The 25,394-nt window shown below is 40.0% G+C and overlaps 1 protein-coding gene across 4 annotated transcripts in view; it reads left to right on the forward strand.

Annotated features, from left to right (window-relative positions):
* LOC105429461 (opioid-binding protein/cell adhesion molecule homolog) overlaps positions 1 to 25,394 on the forward strand; it is a 193,117-nt gene that overhangs the window by 98,637 nt on the left and 69,086 nt on the right. For 2 of the 4 annotated variants that reach the window (XM_011642459.2, XM_089083108.1), the window contains exon 2: positions 5,825 to 8,331. In XM_011642459.2, the coding sequence (XP_011640761.1) occupies positions 8,262 to 8,331 (70 nt within the window). In that variant the 5' untranslated portion in view covers positions 5,825 to 8,261. Of the gene's footprint in view, positions 1 to 1,726; positions 1,860 to 2,593; positions 3,338 to 5,824; positions 8,332 to 25,394 lie in introns of those variants that run through there. The other 2 variants (XM_011642451.2, XM_011642468.3) reach the window with 2 other exon arrangements.

The raw sequence follows: 25,394 nt of genomic DNA on the forward strand, positions 1-25,394 counted from the left end.
TTGTTACCCGTTGAAAATTAATTATTTTACACTAGAAGCCGTTGGTGAGTGTATCGAAATACCTGTAGGATGGCAGGCTTAGCAAGGCTGACGGAAGGAAGGGTAAGGGGACAACATGGCAGAGGCAGGTAGGGTGAGTTGTCCGGGGGCGGCGTGTAGTTGACGCTTTATCGGAAGAGCGCTTTTGTTAGAAAGTCAATACCTGTGAAGAGACCTGGGCGCTCACTTCCTGATACGCTCGCGTTAAAGAGTACACTTTAGAGCACGCATAAAGCTCGTGTGATTTTTCTCGGCGGAAATACTTTCTTCAGGAAAATTGCAAGCATCTTCAGACAAGCATCTAAAATGACATGTCGGAGTTGGAATGAGTTGTGAAAGTTTAAAGCGCTCAATTATCGATTTGAGCAGCCACGATCACTCGATCGCTCTTTAATCGTTTTCGTAAGAAAAAATGACGTTCGTATTAAATTATCTCGACACGATACATCCTGCGAACGATCCCATCCTCCCCTTCGGCGAAGTATATATGACGTTTATTCTTGATATCTCAGTGACCGTTCTCAACGAAATCAAACGAATAAATCACAGCTGTCAGCCGCGAGATATTTCTCCGCTGATGCATTATGTATCTTCCGTTGCCGATTTAATTTCGAAAAAAATATTCCGCTGAAGAATTGCTCTAAGAGGGATTGCTCGCGTCTCGCATTGAACCTTTCAACCCCGGCAATATCGCGTATTTTAAATTCGCCAATGAGATTCGCTATTTAAATTTCTCAACAAATATCACCACCGAGGACGTCGTTTTACGTCCTAAATACATCATTCAACGTAATATTTATGTTGATCATTTATTCGCTGCATTGCGAAATTCATACAACCATTGATTTGGTTTTAAATAGGGTAATTGCCAACTTTATATCTCTCTCATGTTTTTATTGCTCAGCATCAACATATTTTTGCTTCGATGACTTTAAAAGAAATTGTAAATTTATCCAAATACTTTTAGATGTGTTATTTCATGCAACAAGTGCACATTACCGCATTGTAATGGAGAGTTTATTTCAATAATTTATGTAATTTTATTTTTATCTATTTTTTTCCATTGTCTAATAATAATAATATTAATAATGTTAACGTTTTAATCGTATAAAAGTAAAATGTATGTATATAAACATATATTTAATTATTATAAACGATTATTTCGTCTCAAATGTCTCTTAAATGGTCAATAACACAAGTTCGTGCGTTTGTGATGTTTACTTTTAATTACAATTTACTTTATGACTCCTTTTATCGAACTTGCCGAGCTACCGACCTCGCTCTGAAAAAGTGTTCCAGGATGTCATCGTACGCGAAACAGGCATACCTCCCCTACCCGGCATTTAAGCACTGTCGCCGTAGTAGACGCTAATTTAAATACGACAAGAATTCCAGATTTCCTCTGGCGGAGGGTGAGAGTGGAGCCACTTTACTACCTAATACATAGGGAATGCAGATACGTATCGGACAGTACGGACTAGGAGGCAGCGGGGGGAGAGAGGAGGAGGGAGGGGCAGAGAGGCAATTGTTTTTGTCGTGGGGGCAACGGAAACTGGTGGAACACGGGGTGCGAGAAAGAGAAACGAACAAGGTAAGGGAGAGGGCAAAGAGATGGCCGATAGAGGGAAAGAGAGAGAAAACGGGGGTGGATTCGGTTACGCAGCGCTACCGCGGCCGACCCAGGAAACTCGGAGGGGGTTGGTCCGAAAGCTCTCTCAGTCGCGGACAAGCCGCCACGCAGTGATAACACGCTATATATCGTGGGTAACACTGACTTATATCCGATCCGCGTTTCACTAGAATCCCGTTCTGACAAGAGCGTAAGTTCGTTAGTGAGAGAGCATGGAACATTTTAATTGAATCTATCAATCGATACGTGAAGACGAAATTGTGTTGAATGAAAGTCGAATGTCACGTGGTGGAGCCAAGGAAATTTGTATTTGCCGGAGCTTCATTCATTGGAGGCTGCAATGTTAAAAAAAAAAAAAAAAAAATGGGTGTTATGCACTTTGTGTTAGTTCTCCTATTCTTTAATCGATCTTCTCCGGTGATGATTTCACGTGCGAAGCGAAATGAAACACAAGCGCGAAGAAATTAAGGATTGCGGTTTCCGTGGTTTGAGTACCAGAGAGCTGACTCTTCGTCGCTGGTAGCCCAACGGTGCAGCTCGCGAATCTTAGTGTTCTTATTTTATTTTACTCGTGATTATACCGTTGTCAGAATCGCGATTTCGTGTCTCACTACCATCTCCAGCGATTAAAATAACAAACGTGCATACATTTGTATCGTGTCGGTCTCAGACTTTACATTTATTTATCACATTCATTTCTCTGACAATTTTATACATATTTGAACAAAAAGGGTGATATAACGATTTTTTATAAATTTTAATATACGACTGTCACAAATATTTGACCTGTATAAAGAATATCACAATATTAGAGATGTTCTTTTATTCGAGTCTTTTTTTCACAATTTTCACAATTTTCGAATGTGCATTTTTAATAGACCACAACAATAAATGTAGGAATAATTGAGTTATATCTTCTAAGCATCTTTTTCTTTTTTTATTATTATTATAAAAATCAGGATTGTGTTACAGATTTAAGACTATCCAATTCAAAGAATCGGAAAAGCGTGATAGTAACATAAAGATAACAAAGCAAGACAGATTTTATTTCACGAGATTCTGTTTGAGCTGATGCTAACGATATAGTGGCATGGTTTTTGGCAACTGCATGAGCGGGTAGTTTTCAGTTGACCGTGCGAAAAGGTAGTTACGAACTTTATGATTACACAGCACGAGCGGATTGCTTCATTCGTCGATTACATGCAAGCTCGCACTTCGCAGATGTAATTCGCGAAAGTAACGAGGGGCGGATTGCGTGCAACGATATCGCATATCTTATTCTCAAGATAATTTTATACGTGTGAAGAATTTATTCAAATCACTACCTTTTCTCAAATATTGACGTTATTTGTCTTTCTCATTTACCTTCGAATTGTCGGGTGAAACTTTTAATGGAGCCGCAAGCAAATTTATTAATTGATGGATACCATCAAATAAGCCAATCCAAACAATTTTTATGGAAAAGTGAGAACGAAGTTACACTCATCACACTCGGGACGTTTGGGCCGTCTCCAATTTCGGGCAATTGCGGGCGTTGCGGATAAAAAAGGGGGTCAACCAACGCAAGTGCAATAGCACTGTGCGACAAACGAGAAAGATTTCGCATTGCGCGACGTGACCGCAACAATCGTTTAAATATTCATGACAACCGGACAGACAGATTTGCAGGTGACTAAGTTATTTATGAATCTTTTCTGTTATAATCGAGTATAAAGCAGCAAAGCGAAAGTTTCATTGCGAATAATTATGATAATAATTACAATGATTGCCAGAATATTTACGCAAAATTTGTTTTACCGCACGAATAAAATGTCCGTTGAGTCTGTTGATTACGCAATTGCTATTAAATTTTAATATGTTTATACTTTCATCGATGAAAATAAAATTAAATTTCACATTTCATTATAATATTATTATTAATTTAACTTGAAAGTTTCGAAATTATGTTGCTAATATGTAAAATGAGGTATAATCACCTTTTTTTAAATTACTGCTAATTTTTAAATAATCTTTTAAAAATAATTTCACCAAGCTAATTTATGAAATAAGCTCCAGTAGAAAAATTTATTTGTAAAATTGAATGAAATTATAGATCGATTTTTTTATTTCTTTTATTCTCTTGTGTGCTTTAAATTAATATTAATTTTTTGTTTTATCCTTTATAATAAGTTACATAACGCAGCAGATTGTTGTAATCATTTTCACACGGCATTGCGTGATTTACCGTAGCCGACAAATTCCAGTAGAGTCCTTCGCAACCATTGCAATCGTTGGTTGCAAAGTTGTAAACGCGCGAGTCTTCCGGAAAACTGCCACGTAACCGTCGAATTAGAGCGACGATGAAAGACCAATTCCCGGGTAATCGAACTAGCTCTCGCTTCCCGTTAACCTCTCGTACGAGACGTTATATTGCTTCATCTCTCGAGTTCGACAGAAATTCCCGAGCTGCGCCAAAGCTGAGCAGTTGGCTTTTTCTCATCTCCCCTTTAACGTCCTTAACGTCGAAATATCGTTCGTCAACGATATCCTCTTTCGATCACTCTTGCGTAACACACACGGATGAATATATCTCGATGCGGAACTACGACAATTTGCTATCTCAATAAATAATTTTGATCAATTAATTAACTATAGCTATTGTATAATTATTTCCACACACACACACACACACACACACACACACGTGCAACATTTAGATTATATGTGATGTGTTAATTAACGTATTCGCGAATACATATAAAATGTTAGTATTCTAACAAGTCTAACGCAAACGGTCATGCCTTTCGCCGTAGGTTATGCCTTCTATATCCTCTCTTTGGTGCCAGCCGAATGTGCAGCGAGCTATTTAAACTTTTGGTCAACGGAGGAGTAGTTAAAGTTTAGGAAATTCGGGTAACGCGTGTGTACTTTAATTAACACACATACGTACGAAGTTCCTTGGTTATTAAGCGCCGTCGTCTGGAAATTGGATGTACAAATCCAGCAATGTTCATCCCGTGGCGTTATATATTCACATTTGTATTCGCGTATATATATATATATATATTCATATAAATTCTTGATTTGTCATGAAATATAGTTACGCAGAAATACATTCAGCGAGTTAACATTTAATAACAAATGGCCTCCAATTATCATAACCCTTTTCGCAGGAACATTTGCGTCGCGTTTCATTTCATGTTTACATTTCATTAGACTTTATATTTTGAAACGAGACGTACGTTTTTGAAAAATACTACTAATCTTTTATACGTATTGCTTAATTGCCATGAGGTTTATATGTAATAAAACCTTAAGAGTCCGGAGGAGGGTTGAAATAAAGGATTCACTTGGTTAGAGGTTTTAACTGAGCTGTCCCAATTATCCATCCAGAACGGAAATGCGGCTGATTACCGGCAAGGTGTAGTAAATCCTAAAATCCACCGAATTTCGAAGCTCCGAGGTATGTCGTAATCGAGTCACTCCGCGGTCAATCTTAAACTACCGAGTTATACGAGTGACTCTGCGGCACTCGCACTCCGGCACTTTAATCCGGGGGACTTGAGAGTGCACCTGGTAGACGACGATGGTATATATCTCCCCTCCCCTCCCCCCCCTCCGGAGCTGCGAACTTAGCTTGCGAGAGGAATGGGCGTTGGGGGGGGGGGGGAGCGCGGGAGCGGTAGACCCAATTACATCTCGTTCGTGCAGATTGGACGAATACATACAAGATGCTTAAGACGCCTTAACTATCTCGGGATTTGTACTCACATTCTAACTGTCGAGATTCGTTTAAATACCCTACGCGCTGGACTTTCGTCGGTTACCGAGGATTTCTATCGGCGCAAATTTCGGCAAACAGTTTTTTACCCAAATAACATGAAAAGTGGTCTATCATTATTATTTTATTTTATTTATATATTATTTTACTTATATCTAGTATGTTATTTGTGTTAAATGTAACTTTTGGCTTGGATTTAAATAATTTCTGGTTTTGTTGCTGAAAAATTTTTAGGATTTTATTTAAAATTTATTTAATTTATGAGTATTGTCTAATTGAGTGGAACATTATGACTGAATTAATATAAAATATAAGGACAACTTGTTCTAAATAATCATTTGATTCAATTGACTTGTATATTTAATATAACCGTTTTTTTTTTTATTTGTTTGCAGGACGCTACAGATACGAGAAAAATCATTATTTTCTACGGAATGTTCGCAAAACGAAACGTGGACGGCGATGAAAGAAATATCGCAAAACTGAAGATTCAAGATTAATCGACGATTAATATATATCCTTGCTTCGGGTTAATGGAGCGCGATCCATGGAAGGGAAACGTGGTGACACGCTGTCAACCAAAGACGGAGGTTTCTTGAGCCGGGATTAGAAGGCTGTCTAAAATCCGGGGCACTCCTATCCTCGTCCCAGATCGATCAAATCATCGACGTGAGCGACGTCCTCGAAAAGCTTTAAACTTCGCATATTAGATTCAGCGGCGCGCGCGAAAGCTGGCTTCAATCACGCGCGACAACAAATCTGTGAGAATCCGAAAACGCTGGTTCTACATGACAGCGGATCCGCTCGCAAAAAGGAGGAAAGGGGGAATTTTGTTGGGGAAGCAAATCCGCCCGATTGCCCTTAATCTCGAATGATCAAAGGATCGCCTGCTCGGGACAGATTTATTCTATGTCTTGCGAATTTTTGAGAGGCCGATTGTCGCGACGTCGAGGTTGCGGCGTAAACGATGTCGATGTGCTCGTCGGTGAATTAAAGCGTGTACCTGGACCGGTCGTTCGGACAATCGATAATGTCGGGTCGTAAAACTTCACACAGCACGTCTGATAAATAATGCAATTCTATCGGGAGGGTCGATGTCCCGGGGTGTGAAGCGAAAAGCGCTAGATCATTCTTAGTGCCTGGAAGAGATCTCGGAAACGCCTCGTGTCAATTACGCGGACTGTGACTCGTGCATCTTTCGTAAGAGCGACCTGATTCCCAGAAGAACTGGAGAAACAAGGGGGTTGATCGGAAGCCAGGAACAAGTGTATCGTCCGAGAAATAAGTGATCGTGCGTGCTACGAGAGTGCTCGAGAAAGTGCGGATTTCCTTGCATTTTTTTTTTTTTTGCGGACGAGACCGATTCCCGTGACGTCATCGCAAAAACGATTCGGAATAGTGTCGGATCTGGTAAATATTTGTCGGTGCTTCGAAATCGAGTAGTTTAACGCGCCACGAAGCATCTCATTGTGATTCCAAACTCGTTCCATGTGAAACGAAAAAAAGGGGTCTTTCCATATTGACACGCCAATATCAAACAGAGCTCGTGTAAAGGCTCGTAGGATACGTGTCAGAGCGCATAAATCGTAGTATACGAGCAATTAAGAAGTGAATCAAAAGAGCGGTAATTAACGTGGTACCCGCGGTACGAAAACGCGCATGCCTCACGATAATTAATTACTTTCAATGTGAGTTTAGAAAAGTCCTCTCTTGGGTACCATTAGACGGACTTGAAGAATGGCACGTAACTCGTGAATAGAAGCGCATAGCGAGTAAATTTCTAAAATAGCCCTAATTTGCCGAAGCAACAAAGTTGTATGAACTTCGGCGCGAAGAATCCTTTCATCGGGAGTAGTCGAGAATAGACGAGCGAAGAGGAATCAAAGGCTCTTGCTAAATCCGCAAAAGTCGATCTCGTTTTGTGTGCTCGACGAATTTTGGACGAGCCAGAATGGTGTCGGGCGGTGTCGTATGTGCTTCGTTAAATTGACAATAATTGTCAACCGCATGTCACGAACTTGTACGTGAGAAAGCGAGTGTTGGCAAATAGAATTCTGGCGATGCACTTACGATGACGTCACTTCGTGATTTCAGCATCTGAGCATCAACGGACGCGTGAAAATTCAACTCGTCTCTCGTGCGAGTGCAGCGACAGGAGGAGAAAACGGTCATAAAGAGAAAACGGAGGAAATCGTTCGGCATTCAGAAGGAGATTATTCATGAGTTTTATCTTGAGAGAAAAAACAATTTCCACACGCACTTCGCACAAAGAAGATCAAGAGAACGGGCATTGTTCGTCGACGACCATCAAAGCGTGGCGGTTCTTATCAAAGCACAGGTATTGATAGCCTGTCGATTCGTTTGGATATCCACAAGAGAAGAATCATAGAAAAAAAGATTGCTACAAAGGAATCGCGTGACGTCATTCAAGAGTTATCTCGATAAAAAAAAAAAAAAAAAAAAAGAACGGAAGAAATTTGTGCGATTGCGGATAGTTATCACCGGAAAACAATAATCGAGTAACAGATCGACGACTGTCATCGCGCGGTAAATGATGGACTTTATCGGAGTTGATATGTGATGCGGCGACAAATGAGTGGTGTGCGCGATTAGTTATGAGAGAATGACGGTGACGTGTACGTCGTTCATGGATGTTGCTCAGTGTAGAGATGTCGCAGTGAGTAACTGTCAATAAGGAAAGAGCGACGAGTGCGGCACAACGAGATCATTTCGTCGTCGTGGGCCGTTTCGTCGTCGTCGTCGTCGTCGTCGTCATTCGTGAAGGAGGGCAAGAAAAGAACCCATCCGATACCGTTCGCAGAAGTACCCAGCATGAAGGATCATCGAGGAGGATGGCTGCGCGCCGTGCTGCCCCTGATAACGTTCCTCTCGCATCAGATAGGTAAGTACTATCTTATATTCATTATTATTGCGCCGGCTTTTTTTCCACGAGAGCCTCGAGATGACGTTGAATCGCGCGGAACGTCTTGCGTCAACTGTTACTTCATCATCATAACAATTTATTTTTATGAAACGTAAATTATTTTATGAGAAATTGAGAGAGATTTACTATAAAAAAGATATAATAATAATATTGCAAGAAAAAAATTGTAAAAGCTTTACAACTTGTATTAAAGAAGATATAAAATGTGTAATATAAAAGAAGAAAATTATTGTTGCAAAATAAAATCATGAGATAAAAAATGGAAAAGATATAATTTTATAATTTTAGACGAATATCTTTTTCCATCTTCCTTTTTACACGCTTCTTTTTTAGATAAATTTCTCAATTTATGTTGGCGCTCAGTAATTTAGCGATTGAATGAAATAGATGATTACATCGATAATCAGAATTTAAAGCCGATTATTACGAGGTGCAAATGCATAAATGCGTTTCAAGCATCTAAATAGAATTCTGTGGGCATAATCTAGCGTGGCGGATTAATGATATTTTTTTGCTATTTCCTGATGGCCCAAATAAATTTAAAGCGGTGCAACGACACCCTGTCGCTCATTCGAACAAAGCGCGAGTGTGTCAGTAAAGTGGGCCACACCGACACGATGTATTGTTTTTCAACACCCACACACACACACACACACATGCACGGGCGCGATTACATCGAAATGTGTATCACGAATAAAATACTATAAGGGAGACCCAATTTTCGACGGAATATTGCGATTTAATGAGCTTCGAGCCAACCAGCTTTTATAGAATTTGGCTTATTAACGGATTTAACGCGCTACTTTTTTTTTTTCCTTCCACTAAAGGAAGAACACAAGTTTGTTCTCTAAAACGCGTCGATGCAGGCATCGATAATTAATTTTGACGTTTTACGATATCTCGTGGTATAGTTAGTCGTGGAGTTAATTCGTCGCGACCTGAAATAATTAACCAGACATTTATAACAAAGTTGAGACCGCAACTGTATCAGATATACCTACCACGTCCTCTCTCGTGAAAGAGAAAGGCGGGAAAATTGGTAAAACACGGGGGAAAAATTGGTGAAAAAAAAAAAGTTTCGTTACCGTGCTATCTCGCGTGATAAGACAAATTCCGAGTATAATTCCTGCCTGCGATTACCGAAATGTAGAGTCGCTTCTCGTGTATTCCGATATTCTTAAATGCCGCGGACCCCGCTATCGCATTCCAGTTGATTTCCATGCAATGAATGGACTCATGAATAAAGCGCTTTAAACCAGATCGCTCGAGATTGTTCGGCGAAAGGCAGTCTGCCAATAATTTCAGAGCGAACTCTATCGACATACCGAGTTATTCATAATTCGCTATATGTATTCTGAATTGCATTAAATCGAGAGCGGTCGGTAGGAGCAACGAACGATTTGATTGTTGAAATCAGGAATTTTAAACTGTTCCTTAAATTGTTTTTATAACAAAACGGTGTTTCTCCGTCGAGCTTCGTCGAGCAATTTTACGGATCGCGATCCGCTTCGACGGATCCGACATTTTTCTTATTAAAGGTTAAAAGGTCTTTTTTTTTTTCAAATAGCGAATTCACTATTTAGAATATTTCTTAAAGAAAATATCGATCGAACGTCGTGTCGGACATGTAGCGGAAATTCACTCGTTCGTCATAAACACGCTTCACGAGTAAACCGTATATAAATTATCTGAAATTTTGCCACGTCCAGGAATGATGAATAATACGGGCCCATAATGTTACATATATACAAACATACTGCCGATGCAAGGAAATTCTATTTACGTGTTTTCCTGTATCGTGAAATTGCATTTCAAACAGAAATTTTATTAGAAATTAAAAGTACAATTTATTAAGTGATGTTATATAAAGATTATATAAAAAAATTATACAAGATTATAAAAATTATATGAAAATTAAGAGCACGTTTTTACTAGATTTTTCTTTATGGTTATGTGATATGTTATGTTAATTTACTTGGAACTAATTAGTTCATTAGTCATGTAGAATTGATACGATAAAGCTAAATATTGAGATAAAATTACTGAGTTTGAGGAACTTACGCAAGTAGATAACTTTATGGTATGTTTGCATGTAAGTAAAAAACTTTGATATAATTTCGTGACACCGTTAGACTACAAAAACTACAAATTAGACGTGCTCTGTAATTAACGCGTCTCGGCACTGCCGGCTGTTAGCTTTGGGAGAATAAACATCACCCGAATTAGCAGAACAAATTTCTCTTTCCCGACGGCGTTTCTCGCTCTTCCGGGTGACTTTCATCATGTGCCACTTCTGGCCCGAGAATCAAGGAATGAGATGTTCGGAAATTCCATCGAGAAGCGTGAACTTTCTTACGAAACGTCACGGAAAATTGAATTTTTAAGCGACAGGCTATTTGCGATATAGCTCGCTGACTCTGACTTTGTCGATTTGTCTGTATTTCCCGATTTTGTCGTGCGCGTTACTATTGAACGAAATGCTAATTAAAATTGTAACATTCTGCAAGAAACAAGTTTGGACAGTCATTGGAATATATATTGTGACTGCATCGAAATCCGCAATTCGAACGAAAAGTTTTACCTTTATTTCGCAGAATTATTATTATATGTCGCCGGTAGACATTGTATAAATTACAGCTTTTTGTAATAAACCGTGTTCTGAAAATATCGAATGAAATTAGAATTTATTCGAAAGAGATATTTTCACTGAGGTAGCAAAAGAGAGGTAATATTTATCGCGCTGAAATGAATGGAGTGATAATTCATTGCACAATGAGAGAGAGAGACATGGAAATATAAATTGCTCTTTTACATCAATGCGGGATTTGTGTCAATCCACGACGATTATTTTCATCCCGCGATTCTCCGTCGAATTTACTTTGATCACTGCGGCCGGCTGAAAGACGAGGACGAGAGCGGATTTCGTGAGTGAATTCCCAGCGACTCGTCGCTCAACTTTCTTAATGTATCGATCCATAATTGATACAGTTGTATGTATACATACGTACGTATACGTACTATACATAATATGTAAATGCTATCCGACCATCGATAGTCCGATGTCTCTCTCTCGATGAGCATTGTGCCGGAGAAATTATAGATATATCGAGCGGACGTGTAACACGTTTGTGGAATGCGGTTGATTGTAAGTCGAGAAGCCAATTTGCCAAACTCGAGTTCGTCGCGGGCGGGCGGCGGAGACACCGCAAGAACGCCGGGGTGTGTTCCATTGAAGTTCTCCAGCAGAGAGAAGAGAGTCGATGTTATTATGTACCTGTATAACAGGTTATCTGTGTAGAGAAACGGCGGTCTATCATGGATTCGTGTCTTACATTACCCTTAAACGAGAGAGAGAGAGAGAGAGAGAGAGAGAGAGAGAGAGAGAGAGAGAGAGAGGGGGAGAGGGAGAGAGAAAGCGCGCGTTAAATTAATTAATTTTACACGCGTTATTAAACTCGACGACAGATTAACTTTTATACGTCCGACGAACACGTTGTTTTCTTCAATGTATAAAAAAAAACTAATTGCGTTCTAGATAAGATATGTATGTACCTTGAGAAACGATTTTGGTCCACAGACAGGCAGGAAGAGCGGGTTCGCTTAATAATTAACGCTCCATTGATTTATTGAATATTTGGCTAACGAGGCTACCGGAATAATGTAAAAGTTCAAAAGTTGTCTCCGCGAGACATTTAAGAGACGTCTGAAAGATTGAAATATCCTTTAGACAGCTCTGTGACGTCTTTTGTGAATGTCGCACCGTTCGGTTACTCGACACAATCACGTTTTTCCAATAACTATGACGCGTTTTTAATTTCCTTTGTCGCATGTTGGATACGTTGGTTTATTAATTCTGGGACACCCTTTGTTTCTATATTCTATTTTATATCATGGTGAATGCCGAAAAATTGAATTGCGGTGTAGCCAATCGGCACGGCCGAGCAGTAAATCGAAACTCCCCGCAGAGACCCCGGTACAATCGAACGTGGAGATGAGAACGTAGAGAGAGAGAGAGAACGTAAACCATTACTATTGAGCTTATCAAAGTGATTCACGTGACTGGCCGACGGCATTATGCAAATGAGCCGTAAAATTATCGTAGCCTTCAGGCATCGCCAGGCAAGGGAATACCTGAACTTTCCATTATACGTGACAGAGCACGTTACTGTAACTATAGTTACAACTGATATCCGCTTCAGAAGGCAAAGATTACATAATAATTCTCCATTGGATGCAAACTGAGTTCGTCTTTGAAATTACCAGCCGCGAGAATCGGAGAGTATCTTGGAGCGCTGTGAATCGTGTCGTAACGAATATTGAAAGGCCGCGTTTGAGAATCGATGTTGTACAGCCAAAATCGTAAAATGCAAAATGCGATCTTTCAAAAAAAACGTCAAATTTTTTTAATAATTCATTTAACCTGATATCGATTACGCGTCTCTCAATTTACATAAAAATTTTGCGCTAATGTGACAAAAAGAGTGCAATTTTAGCCTGAGATTGAATTATGATTGTATCGAAAGCTCGTTTTCAAAAAGAGATTATTACGAATATATATTTTTTGTCCTTTCCTTTTTTCAATTTTATAGTGATAGAGAATTAATGACTCGGGTCGGACAGGCGAGAGGTGACGGTCTCCGTTCAGTGTTGTCTCTTAGCGAGCTATCAATGTCTTCGTTTCACTCGGTTCGGGGAGGAGCACGGGAAACAGGAAGCGATTCCTCCAATGGCCGTCGGGAATGTGTCCGGTAAATTTATACGCGCAGAGGCAGCTGCAGCAACGAGCGCGCACCTATATCAGTTCCAGAACAGAAAAGGGATTACGACGGCTGAAAAGAGCGATGGCTCTAAAATTGGATCAAAGATTTTCGACGGCGTTGATCGAGATTGCGCGCGCGCGCGTGCGCGAGCACGGCAAAAGGATTTCCTGTCATAAGCAGAGAAGGCTGGCACACGTACGAGTACTCACTCCCTTAATACAGCCTCCGGTAGACGAACGACTTTCGATTATCGCGCGCTGTGACGTTTCGCGGCGAACGGTACCGCCTGGCCGATAAGAAACTGCAATCGAGCAACCATATTGGATGTTGCACCTATCAATGCGCTCTTTATCTTTCGTGGCTCGCACTTTTCGTGTGACACGACCTGCGAACAGGTCTAGCCTTTTTTTGGATAATTTTATGCTACAAAAATAATTTCATATAAACAATAAAAATAATGGTATTTAAAACAATTTTACATACCCGAACAATTATACGTATTATAATTGCTTAATAATAATTTTGCAATATATATAGTATATATAGTATTTTTCGAGTGCTTGTGTCACGATACATGATATATCAAATAACATATATAATTTGATATTGTGTTTGTTTTCTCATTAATATCATCAAAATCGTAATATATAATAATTTAGCGTATCTGGACCATGACGCAAGCTAAACCAAATGTGTCTGGGGAGGGGAGGGGGAGGGCGATGTACATTTGGACTACAAAAAGCATAATGGTATCGATACGCGAATTCGCATTTGCTCTCTTGAACAATTTCAAGCGAAGCAATATTAAGCCGTATAATTGATCGTTAAGACGAACTCAAAGGCAAGCACGACTCAACCCCCCCGAGATAAATCTGCTCGTTTGCAGTCGACACTCGTGTAAACTCCGATTCAGTCCGATGATCCGGCCGCATTTGCGTGAATCGTATTACGACGATCTCACGGGAAGAACTCACGCGTGCCGTTTGTAGACTAGTCGCTCGAGGTATCCCTCCCCCCCTCCCCCCACCTCCCTTCCCCTCGCGTGTTGCATTTAGACCGCGTAACACACATAGGAATAAATACGCGTGCTCGATCGCAGCAACGATGGCCGACACCGTTTGCGCTTTCGGATAAACTTTCCAGTCGATTCAGTTGAGCTTAATTATCGACTGTCTCTCAGCAAACGCAAATCCTCGACAAGTATATTGACCTTCTCAATAATGGCTCCGCAGGTAAATTGGGAGAGATTTTATTCTGAGTGTTAATAGAATTTTTGGACCACTCGTGAGGTGAAGTTTGTTCTCGATCGTTGATTACGAAGATAATTACGAAACTAATTTTCACCTGAACATAGTATCAAGATTAAAATATAATGAACGACCTGTTTACAAAGTTAATTGCATAAGTTATATGCTCTCCGGGATAAATCGCGTAATATCGTTAAAGTTGCAAGGCTCAAGCTAATTCAAACTTATGCTCACTCGAATATAACTCGCAATCAGAATTTTTTATTCGAAGTAAGCTTTTTACGGGTCATTCACCGGGATCGATTGCGGGATGTCGGTTGTAAATCCCGCTTCTGTAAAGCCGCGTCAACATTAATCGGTGATCAGTTCGCGTTAGCGTTTTTTTTTGAGTTACGAAAGTTATCTACGTCGGTCGATTTGGTTTACGATCCTCGACGTGATCGTCGGCGGGAATAAGTTAGTTCGTGCATAGTACGTTTCACGCTGCAATCCGAGGTTGCTCGATCTGATTGAATCGCTACGCCTTATCTCTGCCCTGCTACGGCCGTAATTCTGAAACATCCTGCGCACATGATCACTTTCCGGGTCTCCTGATATTCGATCGAGGAGACAAATGCGTATACCGTTACCGGAAATATCAGGAATCTTTCCTGGCCTGGTATAAAATGCGCCGCGACGCCATAAAGTATTGACGGCATAAAGTAATGCGAGAAGCAAAGTGTGTTGCAGTATTTTACAAAAAGCTTTTAAATTCTTGATAACCAGAATGTATCTATAATGGTTTTCAGTAGATAAGAGTTTTTTTTTTTTTAACGTAAAATTGATTTTACTTTATATAAATTATATATATTTCAGGCAACAGGGAGAGATACATTCAATTTATACTTTTCCGATTGTTTTCATTTATTATCATGTAAAATTCATTTTATTTCATCAATTCGTTGATTTAAATCCCATAATTTCTCAAATTGATTCAATTTTTAATACAGGAAATTGTTAATACATTGTATATATATATATATATATATACACACACAATAATACTGTGACTCGCTTTTTTTATAGATATTTTGTTATATTATTTGTTGTCAGAAAAAAATATGCAACTTGTACGACATCCTGTACCGACTCATTGCAACCGGAAATTGTCGTAACTCTCCTCGACCATAGCGCAGTTTTTTTGTTCTGGGTTTATAAATAATATTCTTAGCGAAACCATCGGACTGGTCATCCACGCGGTATATCATACGGCAATAGCACGCGCGGTATGGTCCAGTATCGCGATTGAAAAATTGCCACGAGCCATAAAACATTCTCGTGTATTGCGCGATCCATTTCGCGAGTGACGCTATGCAAAAATGGGTTGCAACTGCAAAACGTTTCGAAAAAGACGCGTCGATTACGCGTGAACAACTCGCGGCGAAATTGTTGCTGCTACATCCGTTCGTTCGCCTTTTCATTTTTCCATCCGGATCTAACGTTTCTCCGATGAAACGTTTCCTCCTTTTTCTCTCTTTCTCTGTACTTCTTTTTTTTTTTTCCGGTCAAGGAGGAACGGCAATCGTGACGAGGCAAGCGGCCGGCGATCTCGAGGAGAAGTATAAAGATGTGAAAAAGTGCAAAAGGTACTTTGAGAGAGAAAGAAAACAAGAAAGAAAGTGTTGGCAAACACTTCGATGTTATGTTACTTTATGTATATGCTAAACCAATGTTTCTTATTTCGAAATATTGTACACCGAGTGTGTAGAAGTGAGCCTTAAGATTTTATAGAGTCGTACAACAATTTTATAAGTTGTTAAAACCTCGTGGATTTTTCATTTATACTCTTGAAAATTTTAATCAAGAAATCATGGCTCTACATTAAGAAGAAAGCGAATAATAAATTCACCGTATTTCTCGTCTTCTTCTTCTCTCTTTCTCTCTCTCTCTCTCTCTCTCTCTCTCTCTTCTCTCTCGAATTATTAATCCCTCCTATCACGAATATCGTTCGAGAAATAAAACTACATTTTTGGTATTTCCAATAGTGACGCGATAACGCATGCACTTGAGTGCATCTCGCAAACGCGACTTCTTTCGCTTCTTATCGAGCCTGAAGAATGGTAACGATCCTTACGACATCTTCTCGAATCCTTTGACCCGCATTCGTCCGAGTCTGGCCCACACCACGACGTGGGATCCTTACTCACCTCGGCAAAGAGCGCACCATATTTCGGATTTATTTCCGCACCACCTCGCAGCGACTTCCGGACGCGAACTTTCCGCCGGCGCGCTTTCACGAACTCGATATAGCGGAAAATTGCTTTCCTCGCGAAACTTTTCCCGGGACGTTATCCCGTAAGCGCAGGGGCTGTCCCGCTTTCATGCCGATCCCGAGATCGATGAGACGACTGTTTCTATAACGAATATCGTGAATTATCGTGAAATTCTCAAAACGTCTGGCATTCTTACACGTTTCTGTTAACAAAATATATATTTATTCCTGATTCGAATATTCCGCGATTTGAAAGTCAATGAATTTTAAACGACGCCCGACTGATTTTATTAATGTGCATAGAAATATGTAGGATAATCCATAAAAATATATCCAGAAATAGGATAAATCGATATTCCGGTACACATTGCAGATTTATTTAGCGTGTGATCGTTGTATAAAATAAATTTTTCATATTTCTAAAAAAAAAAAGGTTAAATTTAAAAAAAGTCTTTTTTAATTTAATTTAATTCTTTAATTGTAAAACCTTAAAAGCGATTAGGTTACGATGCGCCGGCGTAATAAAATAATAAATACTAATTTTTAAAGCCGGATACGCCGGCTAATAAGAAAAGGAGCAAAAATGATTCGCTTTTTGCATGGAGATTTTTTTTTTTTACGCGCGTTTTCGCGCTCGGGATTCAACACAGGCAGAAATTGCTCCCTGCCTAAAGGTCCTCTCGAGCTTTATCGTCTTCGTACACGGCTCTTTATTGTCGATTTGTGAACGTATGGTAACGAGAATTCTTATCACGATTTCCACGACCATCGTGAAATTGCAACACGGTTTCAAAGTCAGAACTGTCATGCGTGACGGAGGTTGCTACGTCCGGCAACAAAACGGTTCGTTAGCGCGTAAAATATAGAACATCGGAGATAATTGCAAAGCTGTCTCTCTCTCTCTCTCTCAAAGACATCCACTCCGCCGACGTCGCCGCCGCCATGGGATTTTCTCAATCAAGAAAAGGAAAGTAAATGCGGGTGGCAGGTTTATCGAATTTTACAAACAAAGAGAAAGAGGCAGAAGATTTGGCGTTAATATCATTTCGCTCGGAAAAGAAAACAATAGAAAGATCAAAGAATTTAATAATACCGCAGATTACTCTTGCGAACACATTAGGCGAAATTTACTTCTACTGTTTTATGCTGTATTACCATTTTACAACGAAATTTTATAAAATTTCTTTTAACGGAGATGTATAACGACGCTCCTGCTATTTAATTCCGTGTTAAAAAAAAAAAAAAAAAAAGATGCGCTGTACAAACGCGTTCGCGCATGTTTGAAAATAACGTCAGCAATTCACGCGATCAATTATCGGGAATTCTCGCCGTATATATAAATAGCATCCTCCGGTTGCTAATTTTTATCGCGTTAGTATTGAAACCCGTGATTAATGGAGCGTGATGCGAAGGCGTTGCACGTTGTAGACTTCATTATAATATAAGTCGATAAAGGGAAAGTAGGTCAGTGCCCGAAGTGTAAATTCGAAATATCATAGAAAAAGCTAACACTATTTTTCATAATACACAATGTGCCCATTATTTTAAGAGTTTTTCTAATCCATTGTATTCGTTAAAAAAAAAAAACTAGGTTGTATTGCGCGCGTGTTGGAACAAAAATAAAACCAAAAGTGCAGTAAATTAGAGTGTGCATTGGAGTATATGATGATTTGAATGTAGATACGAAAAGGGGAAGGGGGATCTATTTTCAGAACAAAACCCCACTCTTTGGTTTTCATAATAGCAGCAATGGGATCACATAACTTTTTGAATTTTTACGAGCATCTATAGTACAAGTTCCCGCGTTTGTTTCAGGGAGAAAGAATAGGTCGCGGATGATGAAAGACTCATGTGAATCCAAATATACGATGAATTATATTTATTATGCGAATATACATGTCGTACTACACGATATATAAAATGCATGCCTGCCATGTAAAATGAATGTATCGAAAAAAATGTCGATAATTTGTGTCAAATCGATGGATCCTTTTAACAAAATAACTATCTTTGACAGCGATATGTTTATTCTCTCTCACACATTGAATCATGTTTCCTTCTTTATTCATTAATTAAGTGACAAAAAAGCGAGCTTTACAGTATTTTATGTGTCTGTCATGTTTCTAATTAAATTATACAAGCTATAATTTTACATCTTGAGAAAAAGTTATTTTATCTATTTTTTTGTCATTGCAACATCTGGAAATTAAAAATAAATTTTTGTATAAATAAGTTCTAAATATATTTTTGTGCGATTGGAAGTCTGCGATTCATCGATAGATAGTTTTATAATTTTTTTATCTTCTATTACATCGATTGATATTGTGACCATAAATATCATTTCTATAATCTCCTTGTAAGCTTGATTATATCTGTGCTGATTATTATTCTGATTACTGTTGTTGTTTTTTTGTGTTTTTTTTTTCTTCGTCGAGGCCTTCATACGAGGATCAATGCAATCTTATATAACGTCATCTTCGTAGTCGACAGCAAAGGCTTTGTGAGTAAAAATGGCAACATATTTTTCATATTCTCGAAGATCTCGATTTACTGAAAGATATCGTGATCTGTCAAGCCTATCCCTGATTAAATATTATCGATTTTTGTCTCATTTATCTCTTTTAGAAAATATTAATTCTCACTGAAACGGATACATCTTTTGTATTTTCCTTTACTGTGTAATTTAATACACATAGCGGAAAATAAGAATAACATTTCTCACCATTGCAACTTTTCTGATATCTGTTCTGAGTATCTTTATTGTGTTAGTCTCAGATCGTTGGTGCGATTGTTAGAATGAGCCCGAGCACAATTGATTTTTGTATAACGTGGGCGTGTCGCGCTCTTCGTATTCGTCTTGAAAGAAACGGATTTTCGTAGGATCGCGTGTAAATGACGAGCCGCATTTTCGGGAGAACCCGATTCATCAGGCTGTAGTATATTCCCATTCATTAAAGTGTATAGGTAATGAGCTAGATTAAGATTAAATTGCACCGGAGGAGAATGCTGTATTAACTTTGATGGATTGAGATATTTTTGAGATAAAGCGGAACACGCTATATCCATCAGAATTGATTTCGCATATAGTTAATCCCTCGACAGATTGTTCGACTCATTCGAGTTAATCCTTCAATGTTATAGATTCAGTCTTTTCGTTCCTGAATGATTAAAAATATTCAAAAAGCTCAATTTACATCTACACATAATCTTTTAGGCAATTTAGCAAGAATTGAGAATTGTCAACAACGTCACTCATAATATTATAAAATACACATATAAATTAGATAGAACTAAAATACATACGTAAACTGTTTTTTTGTTTAGTCGTATAAACAATCGAAAGAATAGCAGTCTAACGAGATCTTGAGCGCCTATTTTTTTTTATGAATTTAAATTAATAAATTCAATAAATTATTTCTAGAATTTCTAAGAAATCTTTCTCGTTCGTAACTATTTATTATAAAAATTATATTTTTTTGCCTACAAATAAGATGCCCATCGCGTACTATTTTATGAATAAGCCCTTTAATGTATTTGAAGAGTAGTTCTGATCAAGTTTGTCATAGTAATCCATATCCACAAAGTTTCGATTCTTCCCTTCTTCCGTATTTTTACTATATCATTCACGTTGCATTTTTCAAACAACTTGTTGACACTTATGCAAATGTTGCGATCGTGTACGCGACGATGCATGCAAGTTTTGTGCTTTGTCATTCTGCAGTAAAAGTTGCGGAGTCGGCGAAACGACCGTTTTACGTATAGAGACGAAGTACGACAGGTTGCTAGACATCGGGATTTTATATCGATAATACTCGATCATAAACCGGAATAGATTTTAATATTGTCTCGAATGTGATTGTATTGATTATATTAAACTTTTCCTTCGGACTCTATGACGCTCATAAATTTCACAATGATAAATTCGACGAGCAACCGGATTTTATGTTTCTAGAAGCTTTTCCGAGAGAGAATAATTCCTCGTTGGCGGAATTCCTCTGGAAATTCCACGCCGATACAGTTATGAAATGATGAGTGAATTTTTCAGAGAGTTCACGCGCGACGTGTTGCTTTCGTCGTCGGTGAACGGGAAGAAGTATTATTGCATCGTTCCGCGCCACGCCGCGCTCATGGCTCGGCGGATTTTTCAAATTACCGCTGTAACGTATTGCTTTCGTCAACGACGACGAGACGAGAGCTGAATCGGAAAGCAAACATCTTTTTTTTTGTTTTTTTTTTTTTGCAATCTCCACCGGGAGTTTTCTCCGTCGTCGTGCGCAGCGGTGAGTGCACGCGTGACGAGCGGCGAACGAAAAAGATTTCGCTCGGTGCATCCGCACGTTATGTAAAAAAAAAAAAAAAAAAAAAAAAAAAAAGAGGAGAGGAAGCGAATGAAAATAAAAAATGCACGCGCTCGGTGTGTTTTATCATGTACGGTTGGCAGCGTGCCACGACCCCGCGTTGCGGTATTTGTTAGTTTCCGTCTCGTTAGGCGGAAAATCTATTTCTTTACGTCGGTATTGTGAAAATGCGAGTTGCATCGGCGTGCATCCGAGCGCGGCCGTGCTCGCCTACCCACCCCCGCACACGCGTAGCAAATACGACGAGGCCGTTTAGGGCGGTCGTCTCTCTCTCTTTTTTTTTTCCTTCTTCTCCCTTTGCCTCCGCTCCCTTTTCCTCGCTCTTTTTTTTTTTTTTTTTTTTTTTTTTTTTTTTTTTTTTTTTTTTTATTGCCTCGATCGAGGACCGCAAGCCATTTGGATTTTAATCGAAAAGCCGGGATTTATGCTATTGTGCGACGATCGCGATTGTTCGCGCGCGAATTCTATTATCCGCGCACGCGATAATACACACCAAATATAGCGCTCTATTGTGCTGGCGGTGCAGGCATGATAATAAAAGAAATTATCGTTGTCGCGATCTCGCTGCCACTGCGAAATTAATTGGCACGATCGCCAAGTCTAAGGTGCTCCAAATAAAGTGCTAATATCTGTTCACATGTATAATACACACGGTCGAATATTTCACGTTTGAAAGTATATTAATAATACTTCTCTTTCATCGACATTTTAACTCGCCGTTTTTGAAAGCTTCACACTTCGCTTATAAAATATTTTGAACAGTTTAATATAGTTTTCATAAGTTGCAGAAATAATAAATATAAAATATTGGTTGACGTGAAATAATAATTCACATAATTTATTCATATAATTCATATTCGCGATATATGATTTTATATTTAATTTTGCATAAGTTTATTATTTATGTATTCTGTTCTAAAAGGATTTTTTACATATGATAAAAATATTATTTAAATCCATATCTGATTGCGCGTTTAGCATAGAGAGATTTATCTTTAACAAAATTTGCGATTAATATTTTATAATTGCTTTCGTAGCTGTTTAATGCTTACTTTTAATTCTTATCACTGTGCATCGGATTTTCATGTTGTTATATGCACTTGTAATGACTTTTGCCTTACCAGTGAACATTTATAACGAGATACATTGACGGGTTACATTGAGCGCATTCAGATCTTTGGCGGAGCCAAGTGAGCGAGATAATCTGCGCCGTCGAAATCCGTAATGATATGCGACCTGGCAGAATTATCATGGGCGCGTAATTGAATTTTCTGCCACGTGGTACCTCGTTGTTAAATTATCTCTCTTTCGACCTCTTTCGCAAATGTAACAGGCGCGGCGTGATGACGGGTGAAATGAAAATCACGGTGAAATCATATCGCTTTCATATCAGCGGCATTCGACGGTGAAACGCGACACGGTGTCCGCAACTTTTCCCAAAATTTTGCATGATGGTGGCCTTTTATGAACGCGCTTCGGAGAGCAACAACACAATCAGTGGTTTTAAAATTCTACGATCCGCGATTCTGTTTTTTGCGCGCTCGAAAATTGCGGGTACGGTCGAAATATTTATCGTGATGCGTATTTGCGAACTCTGTCAGAATATTCCATTAATATATTGGACTTTATGTGGACCAGGTTTATAAATTTGTATGTTTGTCAGCGAAAAAGGGAGGCACCGGGGGAAAATTTGGAATATGCGAGCACGCGCGATATCGCGGTTCAAGTGTGGCGCTCTCGGAGTTGGCTAATAGTTCGGCATTAGCTGTTTACTTCGTTGACTTGCGTCGCGCCGCGTTGCGTGCATCGAACTTGCCCGTTCTCCCCCCCCCCCCCTCCCCTCCCGCTGCGGCAGAATGGATTACCATTGTTTACGTGACGCTGTATCAGAAATTATATCCAAGCGTCGCAAAGTAACAGGTACTCACGGTGCATAACTGCATGACGAGCATAGCCTGCAGCTCGATACCTCCCGTCGTGTCCGCTTATTGTGTCGCGCTGCGTCGGGCTTAAAGCCGTATGCAGTTCGCAGCAGAGAGCATAGTATATGCCGTGCTATAATCCTAAATAGAGATCGTTTCAGCTAGACGCTAGAGCATGCGAGCCACATACAAAAGGATGGCAGACACGGCGAGAGAGAACGAGAGACAGAGTGAGAGAGTGAGAGCGAGTAGGCGAGCGAACGAGAGAGAGAGAGAGGGGGGGGGGGGAGAGAGAGAGAGATTGCGGGAAAGAGAGAGAAAATGCGGAATTGCTGAGCGAGCCTCGTCGAATTATTATCGGTTATCAATTCGCGACGTCGCGCACGGCGGAAAAGGGATTTCCGCCGATAGAACGCCGGTAGATGCGATAGAATCGATGCGGTCGCGACCGGTTCGCGGGCTCGACCAGCAAAATCTTTTTATCCAGTTATTTTCGGCGATTCAATTCATCCGTCATACGTCGCGCTCGCTTGCGAGCGGTGCGTTCTACTCCGTGCTCGTTCGTCGCGCAATCAGCAGTCGCTGGGCTTTAACGACGTTATCGGGGAACCGTGATTGAAGTAATATTTGCTCGTCGGTTATTAGCAATTAGTCGGCATCGTGATTTCCCGACCGAACCCGACTCCTCGAGCAGATATTCACCTATTCATGGCGGGGAAAAAAATAGCGCACGCGTTGAACAACTTCTGCATCTCTGTTTATTTTCGGTTTTCGCGTTCTGTCAACGTTATTAATATTTTTGAAGTTATCAAAAGGTAGGTTGTCAAAAGGTAGCCCTTAGCCAACGCGAACGGCGTTTTCTTTCTACGAAATTCTTTAATTGCACTCCAATTCACTGTCATATTTGGAGAAAAATATTTTTTGATGACGAAAATTCCTTATCACATCTCCTAATTTTTTTTTTCTCGATTTAATCTAATAATTTGAAATAAACGAAAACTTTTTTTCTTCCTTTAGAGCAAGGTAATGGCATCGTTATTTAGAGCAAAGTAGTCATGAGTATCGCGACTATAGATCTGTATTCAAATGTACCGGAAAGAGCGGAAGTTTCTTCTAATCTACAAGGGAGCAAACGGCGGCGGCGGCCGCATCCCTTTTAAAAGTTTCATTCGGTCATTTATACTGCCGCCCTACTCGCGACGTATCCTGTACGTATTTCCCTTCGCTCGCCTCCGCTCGGTATCGGATTCAAACGTACGATCCTCGGAATCTGTCTGGCATAAATATTCCAAGGCTGTGAGCCTCGAGTTCTCTCTCGCTGCCGAGGATGAATCAAGGGGCTGGCGAGCTCTGACAGCGCCTCAAAATAAATGTTTCTCAACCGTGTGCCTCGAGCCAGCGCCTCGTCTCCTCTGATTGTCGGCTGCTGAATTATGGATTCGCGTCTGTCAAGAACTTATGGGAATAAATACCGCGAATATCGCGCTCTCCGTCACTCAAGCTGCCGATCTCGGCAGCGGGTTTGGCTTCGTGAAAGATTAAAATCGAGAGGTACGCGATACGTCGGCCCGCGCGCTCACCTCCCGTCGAAATCTTTCCCGAGGAAAATTCCCGAAGACATTTATCTCTTATCAATCCCGGTATAAACCGGGATATATGTCGCGTTTTTTTCAAAAACGCGCGCCGAGGGCACGGGCAAGAGCGTAAGCCTCGCGTGAGGCCTCGAGCGCGCAGGCCCGCTCGTGTTTTTCACGCCGGAATTAAAGCGGCGCGGTGTTTGGAAGTTAGCAGCGAAGACTATGTCTGCTCTCTCTCTCTCTCTCTCTCTCTCTCTTTCTCTCTCTCCCATGGGCTGCATAAGAGTGCACATTCCGTAACGGCGGCCTGGACCGCCCGGATCGAAGTCGCGTAATTAATTCCGTCTAGCACGCGAGCTGAATCCTTTTAACTTTCGCCTCCGTTTACGCCCGGTCCTGTACGTACTTGCCGCGCGGAAAGTTCGTTTCTTCATCCCTTCTTCCTCCCTTTATCGTCCGTAAATGATTAAACCGCGCTGGTTAGCACGTTTAATAACCGTCCTTGTCATAGAGTTCGCCCCGATGAGAGAGAGGGAAAGTAGGGTGGCGTCGGATTTCCGCGAAGCCGTTTCTCGATTATTCATACCTTGTCGGCGCCGGCCAAGTACGTACATGACTGTCGCTCCACTTGCGGATTCCTTGACCCGATATTTCGATTGTCTTTGATAGATCGACTATGTAAATATTGTTATTGTGATAGTCTTTTATTCGTACAAGTTTATTGCGACTGATCGGAGCATAGAATAGTGTAAAGACGTATTCGTACGATTCTTTACTGTGTTCAAGAATGCAGCTATAGAGCGTGCGATAATGGGAAGCTGAGTATGGAATAATACGATGCTAAAAATGAAAGTAATTTAATTTCGAAAAGCACTTCATATCATTGTTGTTCTTTGTATTATTAAA

Source organism: Pogonomyrmex barbatus, unplaced genomic scaffold, assembly GCF_055798465.1.
Source record: "Pogonomyrmex barbatus isolate J1 unplaced genomic scaffold, ASM5579846v1 scaffold7, whole genome shotgun sequence".
In the NCBI taxonomy this organism is placed as follows: domain Eukaryota; kingdom Metazoa; phylum Arthropoda; class Insecta; order Hymenoptera; family Formicidae; genus Pogonomyrmex; species Pogonomyrmex barbatus.